This window comes from Schistocerca gregaria, chromosome 6, assembly GCF_023897955.1.
Source record: "Schistocerca gregaria isolate iqSchGreg1 chromosome 6, iqSchGreg1.2, whole genome shotgun sequence".
Classification (NCBI taxonomy): domain Eukaryota; kingdom Metazoa; phylum Arthropoda; class Insecta; order Orthoptera; family Acrididae; genus Schistocerca; species Schistocerca gregaria.
In genome coordinates this window covers 498,901,088-498,913,549 of record NC_064925.1, presented here as the reverse complement: position 1 = coordinate 498,913,549, position 12,462 = coordinate 498,901,088, and the positions used below count along the sequence as shown (strand labels likewise).

The following is a 12,462-nucleotide window of genomic DNA, read 5'->3' as shown; positions in this document are numbered from 1 at the left end:
CTTTTTTATTTGCATGATCTTGAAACATAATTTACCATCTTTGACACTTTTCAAATATACATTGTGCAACTTGCTTGAGCCATACAAAGAAGATAATCAATCAGAGAGAAACATGTACCAGCCTCAATGCTGAACCCACTCAGATACGCTTGGCGCCAAAAATTTGTATATATGTTATGAACCCAGCTTCCAGTACTTGTCTTAATTGCAATTGTATTTCAGCTTTAATTTCTATCTTGTTTTCTGATAATAATTATTTAAGTAAATATGTAGCCTTAGGCTTTATACGCTGATGAGCCAAAACATTATGAGCATCTTCTTAATACTATGTTGGTTCACAGACATGATTCTGTGTGCCATGAATTTTACAATTCCTGATTGGTTTTCAGAGGTACCAAATGTCTACACGCAGGTCTCAAATTTACCATTAATTATGGGCCGGTGGTTTGTAAACAGCTTGGGCAAATTTAATGTCCAATACATCAGTGTGAGTTTGCTGTCATGCTTCTCAAACCACTGTAGTACAATTCTGACATGAGCAGTTATACTGCTGGAAGATACCATTGTTGTTGAGGAAGACAGCAAGTATGAAGGGCTGTAGGTGGTTCACAGTAATGGTAACGTAGTCCTCTGCTATCATGTGACAACTTTGATTACTACCACAAGTCCTATGGAAGCCCAGGTGAATGTTCACAATAGGATAATATTTCCCTTAGCCTGCATCCATAACATGTTGTATGTTTTGAGCAGCCATTTGTCTGGATGATGGCATATTCAAATATGACCATCGATCTGATGAAGGAAAAAATTTGATTCATATAATCTGACAACACGTTTCCATTGAATAACAATAAAAAACACAGAATGCTCAATAACCATTGAAATTATCATAAAAATTATAACAATTAAAAAGTTAAGAATAATGAGGTGTTTCCAAAAGCCTCCTAGCTGTATAAAGGTGCTTTATTCTCAGCTACTGGCTTTATGTCAGTATAGTTGTGAGGGAATAGGATATAGTTGTTGGTAAACAACTAAAATTCTCTCAGATACAGATTTATTAGCACTTTGCTTCTACACAGATAAAAGTCCAGAGGCTAACTGCCGTTAGTGTGCCAACATCCTCCCAAAGCCCTCTCCTCAAAGATAGCACACTTAAACACTGAACAGATATTGATATTTATGGCACTCTACACCACACAGCCCCCCCTCGTGCAGTATGGAGTACGTCCCTGTGAATGGGGGGGGGGGGGGGGGGTTGAGAAGTTAGGAAGGTAACGTACAGTTCTTCCGCATCAGGCGGAAGTGGTCAACTGGTAGGAGACCGGGGAGTGAAACCCGGTACGTCGACGGCAAAGTCAGCAACTGAAGCCGGTGGCTGAAGATGATGTCCAGCCCTGGAGTTAGCAGACAGGCGGAGAATCACCTTGCCAGAAGGCCTAAGAAAGGCATGTAAATTGCCACACGCAGCACTTGTGCTCAATTTAAAGTGGCGCACCACACGAGTTTCTGCACTTCCTTCCTCAACATTGTCACACATGAGTACCACACACACCATATGCCATCTACGACAACAGATAATTTATGTATGTCATCAGGGTGTACATGTGTTGTGAATACATGGGTGGCACCTGTACGAGCAATGGTAGGGAGGCAGGGAGGTATGGGAAAGCCATGGCAGGGGGAAGCATCTGCTAAGAGGGGGGTGGCAGGTGCACTGAACTGCGCAGGCGACAACCTCGGGCGATCAGCTGATAGACGAGGGAGCGTGACCGAAGGCAACGAGGAGCCAGTGTGGATTGAACGGCGTGACAAAGAGCTGTCACACGAAGATGGTAACACAATGGTAGAATACGAGTGGTTGGCAGTTCGACTGCGAGGGCTGTGAGGAATGAAACCTCAAAAAGATTGGTCACTCGAATTAGATGAATGCGGAGAAGGAGCAGTGCTCGACTGAGAAGCACGCTGTGGAGAATCAATACCCGAATGTATGGTATGGGAAGATGGATGGCCGCTCGAAGCAGGAGTGGGAGAAATAGGGGCAGAATCAGTGAGGTTCACCTGAGACTCAATGAAAGCTGGTTTCACTCAGTTGAGTGAGATCGTGGTTACAGAGTCTTTTATGAGGAGATCCATATTATTCTTGGAGCGTTTGACAACCTTGTAAGGACCTGAATAGGGCAACTGAAGCGGGGCTTTGATTGAGTCATTTCTGAGAAACACATACTCACAAGAGTCTAGTGTGCGCGGTACGTACACGCGCGGAGGTGTATGAGTAGCCAGAGATGGCAGCTGAATTTTGCTGCAGTGCGAGCGCACTCGCTCGAGAAGTGAAGGGAGTTCAGAGGGCTGTGGAAGTGGGGTGGGAGTGACTAATTCTCCAGGCAAAACCAGAGGCTGGCCATACACAAACTCGGCTACGGAACCCTATAGGTCTTCCTTGAAAGCCGCACGAAGGCCGAGAAGCACAAAGGGTGGCACTTCTGTCCATAGTGAGTCATGGCAATGCAAGGAAGACTTTAAGGTGCGATGCCATCGCTCGACAAGCCCATTGCTTTGGGGGTGGTATGCGGAAGTATGAATTTTGACAATACCATACATTTTACATATGTCGGAGAAAACTGAAGACTCGAATTGTCGTCCCTGGTCAGTGGTGAGGTAAACAGGTGAGCCAAATCTAGAGATCCACGAATCTAAGAATGCTCAACTTACTGTTTCAGAGGTAATGTTCAGAATAGGCACAGCCTCAGCCCACCGAGTCATCCTGTAAATAGCTGTAAACAAGTAACGGAAACCCTCGGAGGGGGGCAAAGGGCCTACGAGGTCCACATGAACATGGCTAAACTGGCCTGGCAGTTGGGCAAAACAGCCAAGGGGTGGGGAAGTGTACCTGGAAACTTTGATCTGTTGACACAACACGCATGCCCTGGCCCAAGACTGACAGTCGCGGTGCATGTCTCTCCAGACAAACCGTTCAGATACCAGATGGGTGGAAGCTTTGACACCGGTGTGTGCTAATTTGTGTAATTTGTCAATGACCTGGCATTGAAGGGGCTTAGGAATGAATGGCCAAAACATATCAGTCGATTCATCACACTACACTAAGTCAGATATGCCAGGGAAAGTAGAGTGTACCAGTTGGAGAGAGGAGCTGTGGTCCGAAATTAACTGCATGGTATCAGGGTCTGCCGATTGCAATCGAGGTAGGTCCGTTAAGTCAATTAAGGTTGTGACAGCACCAATGCGTGAGAGAAAATCAGCAACCACATTGTCCACTCCTCGGATGTAGCGAATGTCATTTGTAAATTGCAAGATGTAATCGATGTGACGAAAGCGTCATGAGAGCGGATCAGCCGCAGGATTTTTTATGGCACCGGCTTGTGATCAGTGAGCACATAGAAATGTCATCCCTCAACATCAGTTCTGAAGTGTCTTACGGTCTCGTAAACTGCAAGTAATTCTCTGTCGAATGCTGAGTATGTCTTCTGCGCGTTGTTTAGCTTTTTTGAGAAAAGCTGCAGGGGGGTCGTAGCATCATTGTATGTCTGACTCAGTACTGCGCCGACAGCATTGTCACTAGCGTCATTAGTGATAAACATTGTGGCATCCACATGTGGGTGAGCAATAATGGCAGCGGAGGCCAACATCTGTTTGAGTTCGTTAAATGCCTTGTCCATGTCTGGTGTCCATGGGACCTGGCGTGTGCCAGAAGTTTGTGGGCCAGCGAGAGCATCTGTAAGAGGAGCCTGCACCGCAGAAGCGGCTGGCAAATGTTTACGGTAATAATGAACTGTGCGGATGAACCTGCATAATTCCCTTTAGGTCTGGGTGCGTGGCATCTCGAGAACAGGCTTGATCTTGTCCTGCAGTGGTGTCAGACCGCCCGACGACACAACATAACTTAGGAATGTGACGGATGACTGGTGTAATTAAGTCTTTTTATTGTTCTGTTCAATACCAGCAGCTGCTAAAATATCTGTTATGACTTGAACACGCTCCTCACTCTGTTCCAAAGTAGAAGCAAAAACCAATACGTCGTCCATGTATACGAAACAAAAGTCTAGATGGGATAAAGTTTGATTAAAGAAATGCTGCCACATTTGGGGGGCATTTTTCAACCCAAACGTCATAAATTTGTATTGAAACAGCCCGAAGGGAGTGGTTATGGTAGTCTTTTCAATATCCTCTGGAGCCGTAGGAATCTGATGACATGCGTGCTTACGGTCCAAAACAGAGAAATACTTTGCACCTGCGAGCGCATGATTGAAGCCCGCAATGTGTGGGACCGGGTATTTATCAATGATGGTGCGGGCACTTAAACGCCTATAGTCTCCGACCATACACCAAGTACCGTCTTTCTTTTGGTCAAACAGGATAGGACTAGCCCAGCAACCGGAAGAAGGTTCAGTTATTCCCTTTTGTAATATATCGTCTAATTGTTGTTTTGCAATTTTCATAAATTCCGGCTTGAGGCAGCGTGGGCATTGCGATATGGGTGGCCCATCGGTTAGACGTAACCGATGAACTGTGCCATTAGTGACTACTGCAATATGTGGCACGGCACGACAGTCAGATGTCCGTAAAGCGGACCAGGCAGTGGCAGACGGGCAAAGCTGTGGCACTGAGGGCACGGAAGTACAGGTGTGCCAACCGCTTGTAGGCTGTGTAAAGGCCACATGCAAGTTAACATGGGCGAGGTTGGTACACTGCTTCTTGGTAGTGGGCAGTGCCGCTACGAGCACTGTAGGCACAAGTGGGCGTGGCCGAACAGCAGATGGCTGTAGTTCATTGCCACAAGCTTGGGAAGTTAATTGTCCATTCGGAATGCAAGAAACATAAGCACTAGAGGATACACTGTCATTACAAGAGGGGGTGCTGACACAGTTTACAGAGTTCACAACATTGTTGTTAACGTGCACGGGCACGGGAACACCAGATTGGCACGGACTGACCTTGTCTGGAGCCGATGAGTCGTTTGTTTGTAGTGTCGCGAGGCGGCGTTGTGTGGAGGCCAACTCGTAGTGTATGTTGCAGAGATGCAGCAGCATTTCCACTCATTCCATCCGCAACTTCGAAGACTTGGCGCACTCCACTAGCCACTTGTTTGTCGAAGATTACAACTCCAAGGATAGGTTTAAACACATCTTAGCACAGCACACATGTTTGGTGTTAGTCGAACTGTCACTCGGCGGAGCGAAAGAAATATGTTTGTTTAGTGGGGGTAAAACACAGTGTTTTGCACAAAATCTAGTGACAACTGATAGTGCTTGAGGAAATCAATTCCGAGAATAGGTTCTTCAATTGTTGACACTCCCGCTTGAACTCGGGCGAAAGTTTCACTGTATACAGAGTAGAACGCAAACACTGTATGGTAGACAAGTTCACTGCACGAAGTACTGTTTTGTGTGGTTGCAATTTATTGGTTGTTAGGCAAACCGGCAGCAAAGAGACGTCTGCGCCAGTGTCTACCAAAAACGTACACCTGATTGTAAATTGCAAACATAGACTCGACTACACTTACTGTTGTTGTCCGAAACAGAATGCAACGTTGGATGGTGCCCATTGTTTATATTGCAGGAGGTGGCACCACAGCCTACCTGCGGTTGGAGTTTGGGTAAGAACACAGTGACTGGCATTTGCGAGCTAGCTCCCCGAATCTTGCGTGGAGGAAACAGTAAGGTTGGGCGGGCCTGTGCTCCTGTGGGTAGTTGCTAGATGACGGAGTATGTGACACAGAGTCTTCCACAGAGACCGATGCACTGTTGTTGCAGGGAGTTGTAGGTGCAGGCAGGGCAGCTAGTTTAGTAAACTTTTTATTAGCAGCACCAGACAAGGGCATGGTGTCAGAAAGTGTCTTAGTGCGGTCACGTCCAGAATGCAGTGGAGGGAGCTCACGTTGCCTGGTGGAGTATGCTCTGTCGGCGGCACGTAAACGTTCATTTACTGGCCTATCTTCATATGTAGAGATTGCAGTCTGGACAGGCAAAAGCAGCTTTTCTGTCCAGATTTCTGTGAGCATGTCATCAGGCATAACTTGCACATTGACAAGAAGATGGATGCACTGCCACAGCTGGGACGGAGACCTGTCACTGAGACGCTCTTCGTAGATGAGCTGCCGCACATTTTCTCTCCTGGTTTTAGAGACGCGCTCCAGTATCATCTGTTTCACCATAGCATATTTCCCTGCTAGGGGGGTACTTTGACCAGATCGCGGACGTGAAGATGGTTCATGAGCCCGGCGAAGCGTGTGTTGTCGTCCAAAGCACAAACATTGAATGTTTGCTCAACCAGGTTCAACCAGAACTCTGGGTGAGTGTGTTTGAAGTCTGGTAGTTTCGGCAGATTCGGCACTGCAGTCACTGCTGAGGTGCACCTATTTCTTCAGACGGAAGTAGAGCATGCAGAAGATAGCGAATCCGAATTATTGGTGTCCCATAATGTGGGTATCGCGAAATTCACTTGACGCCGGGGTGGGGGGGGGGGAGGGGGTGGCTGAGATGCGATGGATGCTTGAACAGTGTGAGGATCATAGTCAAAATGTGCATTCTCATTGACGTGATAGCTCGAAGAGAAGCCACAAGTACTTAAGTACGCCAGTGAATGTCCGTTATGCACACTGTATTCATTCGGCCGTGAGTGGTGGGGCTGGTTGTAGATGTCCGGGTAGTTACTGTCCAGCACAGAATTGGTGACCTGATTAGAAGCAACACAAGGATCCCAAACATGTCCACTAGGATGCACACTCGATGTGATATTTGCTGTTTGGCGAGCATTGAGCACCTGTTGACTAGCCGGTGCGGAAGGATACACATGTGGCGGGAAATGATTCGAGTTTGAATTAACTACTGGATTTTCCAAAGTAACAAAACTTCGCTCAACGCCACAGACTGTAATGAACTGTGCGTTTGACACAGGAGTAGGAATGTTCCGAACAACACTCTCTGGAGAACACGTGGAAAGGTCTAGGCTAACAAAGCCAGAGTCCGCGACCATTGGCAGTTTGTAGAAACTGGCGGCACTCGATGAATTCCACTGCATGTTTGGGCTGAAGGATTCTGAATAGTCTTGTGGCATGTCCACTATGACGGCAGGAGTGCTGGAGAGATGTTGCTGAAATCTGGGCGGTGGTGATTGCTGAAAGGCCATTGTCTGAAGCTGAACAACGGCCCTCGCGACCGCGAAGAAACCTGACGCGGTAGAGGCGTAAATAACCTTTGGGTGGTAACTCGGGTGTGTATTAAACAAAAACCGGGGTCACCAATGAGGGACTAGGATATAGTTGTAGGTAAACAACTAAAATTCTCTCAGATACAGATTTATTAGCACTTCGCTTCTACACAGATACAAGTCGGGAGGCTAACTGCTGATAGTGGCCTACATCCTCCCAAAGCCCTCTCCTCAAAGATAGCACACTTATACACTGAACAAATATTGATATTTATGGCGCTCTACGCCACAGATGCATCTTCAGTTTTATCTGCCAAGAATATAAATCACAGTGTGGTCAAATGGTAGAAATACAGAATCAGAAATAGTGTTGGCATTCAACAAAAAACAAATACATTGGTTATATTTTCATGAAATAGATGGACAATTATGGAATTTCAACATTTGGGAAGTTATCCACATTAAGAGTCAAACTACATTGGTGTGTTGTCACAATAAAACTGAATACATGCAAAAGATGTATGTGAAAAGTGTACAAAGCATGACTTCTGAATGAGCCATGCCAAGAAAAAATCAGGGAAAACAAATAATGAATGGAACACTAATGTGAATGCGGATAAAATGTCTAAAAATTAACTACTATGTAGGGAGAATGTTTATGTACATGGGAAGATATCATCAGAAAATTAATACTATAGTATGGAACTGAACACCGAGAATGCAAGAAATATGAAAAATAGCTTATGAAATAACAGCCTGTAGTATATATTACAGGATTTGTTGACATAAGCTGTATAAAACTGGTGTAAGTAAAACTTGAAATCCTGCATGATATGTGTACATCTGGCATACTGCTAACATCTAGATATGGTGAAAGCAGCCCATGGAAGCTAACAATGCACTGGAATGTGGAAGGCCACAATGTCAAAGAGAAATTACTATTGAGTGTTTTTTATTGTTATTCACAGAGTATCTGAGCTATGGTTGTCCTCTCCAGAAGGTTGATGTATCAACATTCCGTTGGTCTACATTCCAGTCTCACATATCTTGTGCTTGCTGCAGTTACAATGGGTGCTGTCATTGGGCCAGTGTGAGGAAATGATGTAGGGGTTGCCAACTGTAGAGCCTGATATCCAACAGTGTGCTCTGAATTTTACCTCCCCCCAAGATTCGTTCCTAGGCATTGGTTCATAACATTCAGACCTTTGTCAAAGTTGCTTATGTCAGTAGATTCCCAATTTGCAGCACATAACATTGCTATAATGATTACCCTTTCTTCTCTGTTTCTCTTATATACTTTTCTTAATCAATGGAAAATCCAGGATGGAATGTAACAATATTATGAAAAGGAAAGTTGTTACTCACCATATAGCAGAAATGCTGAGTCGCAGATAGGCACAACAAAAGGACTGTCCAATCTCGACTATATGGTAACAGCTTTCCTTTTCATAATATTGATACTGACATGGCTGCAGTGCCTAATAGGATCATTCAGCTTTTCAGTGGGCAGTGGTCAAAATGTTTTGGCCCATCAGTGTACCTGCTTCTTACTGAGTTCTTTCTTGTCATATGTTGTCTTTGTGGTACCTTCTTTCAAAATATAACTGAACTTTCATTTTTTCAGGACTGTTACCGAAGAAAGGAGGTTGCTGCGGACAGTGAGAAGCATGGGAGTGACAATAAAACCATTGTAATTCAAATTTCGGACTCAGATGATGACTGCTCTGGAAATAATAGTGCCAAGAGTGGTAAAATTCAAGGAGGGGATGAAACAAAAAATGGTGAGAGTTATGACATAAAAGAGCCTTCAGATTTGCACCTGGATATACCTCACCCCAGAAAAGTTACTTTTTGGGTTACAGAGCGCGGGCAGAGGAGTCACCGTACATTTCGCACAGAGAGACGAAGAAAGAAGAAAGTAATTATCTTTAAAAAAATTAATGGAGAATACAGAACTACAGAGAGAAGTGTTAATGTAGTACAGCAAGAAAGCAGCTCTCTCTCAAAAGTAGTAGAAGAATCACCTCCGCATGGCAGATCATCCCAACTTCCCTCCACAGAGGAATTGGCCAGGGACATAAGCTCTCATTCACAGAAACATATTGAACAAGTGACCCAATGTGAGCATGATATTCAGGTTCCAGAAAGTTTTTATCATTCCTCAAGTATCAACCTTCAAAGCAATTTTATTCCTTTAAATGACTCAAATAGGCCTTTACTTGACAAAGAAGATCCGAACAAAAGTAGCACATGTCTACCAGATTCTGCTGAAGAAAGTAATAATTCAAAGGCAAATGATGCATTAAAAATGAAAGGCAGTGCACAACAGTTTCAAGAGATGACTGAAGAAAAAACACAGGACATACACCTAAGTAATTCCCAACATGAAAAGCTACAGCACGATATTACCAAAAGAAAACTTGCTAGTGCAGAAGAAATTACAGAATCTGAGAATCAGATAAGTATCTCTGCTGTTCCTAGACCTGATATGCATTTGTCAGTTAACAAAGACCAAAGTGCTAGCCCTCAACTGAACAGCAGCTTGCCAGTGCCAGGTAATAACTGTTTGAGAGAGGCAACTACACCAAAAAGTGATGGTGAAACAGAAAATGTATCATTGGATCACAGTAAATTAGTTACAGGCAATGACAGAAAACATTCAGAAAAACGTGATGAACCAAAGCTAGCACATCTAACAGTAGACACTGACTGTAGAGTGCAAAAGAGTTGTGAAGCTTCAAATAACATAGACAAGAAACAGACTGATGGTATTCATGGAGGGGCTTTGAACAAATTGTGTCAAGAAACCTGTGAATCATCTGGTGACATGGTTATGAGACAGGATACTAACATCCACCAGGCAGATATGAATGATGTGACTCAAGAACCTTGTGAAATATCTCGTAATGTTGTTAAGAAAGTGGCTGATGACACTCATGAAATAGATTTGAATAATGTGGCACTAAAAACCTTTGAAGCATCTGATAACATACTGTTGAAACAAGTTGATAAGGCCCAGGGAGCAGATTTGAATGATGTGGGTGTGAAGGAGAGACTCTTTGCAGCTCAGATATCAACAAAACATGATTCCAAAAGTAGAGGGGATGTTAGACAATCTAAGGAAGAAAGCAAGTTGGAATTACATTGTGACGAGAATCAGCAACAACATTTCAATACAGATAAACAACATTCCTTAAATGAAACTAATGAAATGAGCCAATCAAATAACAAGCAAAACACAGAAGATACGAAGATGGAAAATTCAACTGATAACATGACTAACCCAGAGGACCTGATAGACGAGATGGAAGTAACAGGCAAGTTAAAGAAGCCAGATGAAACCACTAATGAATTAGAAGGCATTGCTGTAGCTAGAGAGGAGACTCAAGACAATTCTAATAAAGAAACACTAAGTCCTGGGGCAGTGTGTGTGACATCAAACTGTGAGTATGTTACAACTGACACAAATTTACGGGAAAGAATAAACCTAAAAGATACCTCCAGCCCATCACATGTAGTCACCACTGTTGCAGCAGACAGTGAGACACCACAACCAGGAGCTGAAGTGTCTTCAGGAAATTTAATTGATCAACTGTTACAGAGTCAGCAAAATTCTAAAGTCTTTGATCCTCTCGTGTCCTTGATAAAGACAAGACCAATTGTTGGGGATTCTGCTTTGCGGTATGAGATGATGGTAAAGAAAGAGCTGGCTAGGATATACCAGAAGGAAGCTAAGCAAAAGAAGAAGAAAAGTAAAAAGCAAATAAGCTCTGCAGGTAAATCAGAAACAAAGAAGACTAAAAAAAAACCAAAAGGATTTTGCAGCTTTAGAGGTAACGATAAAGGTATGGATGGATGTGGACCTGGAAAAGGTGGGTTCGGTGGAGACACATTTACTTTTACAGCTATTGTGAGGAGCTATGGTGGTGATTGCATCTCCAACTTGTACCGTAGTCTCTCGACTAAAGGTGTTAACATTCACAAAAAGTGCAAGGCACTTATGAAACAGTCTACAGATTTTTCAAATTCTTTAGATATTACATGTTGGTTGCTCTATTTTGGTTTCCAACATGTGTGTCTGTTCAGTATTTAACAGCAGGTAGAAGTGGACAAAATAGAATGTGCTCTGTCAGAAAAATTTATTTTAATTGTGGCAACTCGGTAGACGTCACAAAAAACCCTCATTGACAGTTCTGTATGAAGTCTCTGTAAAAATGACAAAATTGAAACAGCAGCACAAATGTGCCATTTTTACCTACTTAAATTGCAACTGGAAATATCTACCTGAATATCAGCTCAAGGGACAGATGTGCCTATGTTTTGCAACATCCAGAGTTGTTTTAGGTCTGCGAGTGATTTCTCACAAAATCGTAACTTCACAGAAGTGATAAAAATACCAAAGCTGCTTGTGTAAGACTGAAAAAGTTAATTTTATATGTATAAAGAAATACAATTAAACAAGATAAGTTTATTTTGTTTAATTATCACTGAAACTGAAAAAAAAGAAAAACTAAGATATGTGGTTACAGTTATTTTGCTCTTATCTATAAATCTATCGTTGTATGCTGATGTTATTTGTATGAAGATTTGTAAATTTTATTAAAAAGTGGATACATTTGCAAATGATTTTTTCCTTTTTTTATGGACATAGAACACTGTTACATTCAAGTAATTAAATGACTAAGAGATGCACTCTAAATACTCTTGATGAGAGTACATGTATTTTTATGCCTTTTGTTTGGAAATGTCTGGATTGTTGAGGAGAACTTTTCAGAAAATGGAGAAAGTAAGTATTAAATGACTAGATTACATCAAATGTAAGTGTCACTCTGACAAGTTTTAGGCAAAAAGGCAGTATTATGTCTGGTAAGGGGCTACTGAAGCAATTGGAGAGGTTATCAGAAGAAAGTGCTAAACCACAAGAGCATATTTTGAGTTATTGCAAGTTATGTGTTTGATTAAATTCAATGACAGGACATAAATACAGTAAGATGAAGTGTTTTGTGTACTAGATAGTGCTTTCTAGTAGTACATAGGAAATAATTTATTATCAACATGTGGTGCTTTCAAAACCACAACAGATTAAGTGATCAGACTAATCCTTCCTACCCTGAGGGTTAGCACTTCCTTCTTCTGACCCTTTCAGTTTTCATAGATCTTAACTTTTTTCACTGCGATAAAGTGGATATTGGTCTATGACTGTACTGTTATGGGATAAGAAATTTATTCTGTCCATAGGTAATTACCCCTTTCACACAGAGATCTGAATTTTGTCTATTTATTGCACTACATATTCCA

General features: G+C 42.8%; 1 protein-coding gene across 8 annotated transcripts in view; it reads left to right on the top strand.

The window, feature by feature from the left end:
• LOC126278050 (uncharacterized) overlaps positions 1 to 11,387 on the top strand; it is a 420,814-nt gene extending 409,427 nt beyond the window's left edge. For 5 of the 8 annotated variants that reach the window (XM_049977854.1, XM_049977849.1, XM_049977847.1 and 2 more), the window contains one exon: positions 8,789 to 11,387. In XM_049977854.1, the coding sequence (XP_049833811.1) occupies positions 8,789 to 8,858 (70 nt within the window). In that variant the 3' untranslated portion in view covers positions 8,859 to 11,387. The remainder of the gene's footprint in view (positions 1 to 8,788) is intronic. The other 3 variants (XM_049977851.1, XM_049977850.1, XM_049977853.1) reach the window with 1 other exon arrangement.
• The last annotated feature ends 1,075 nt before the right edge of the window (positions 11,388 to 12,462 follow it).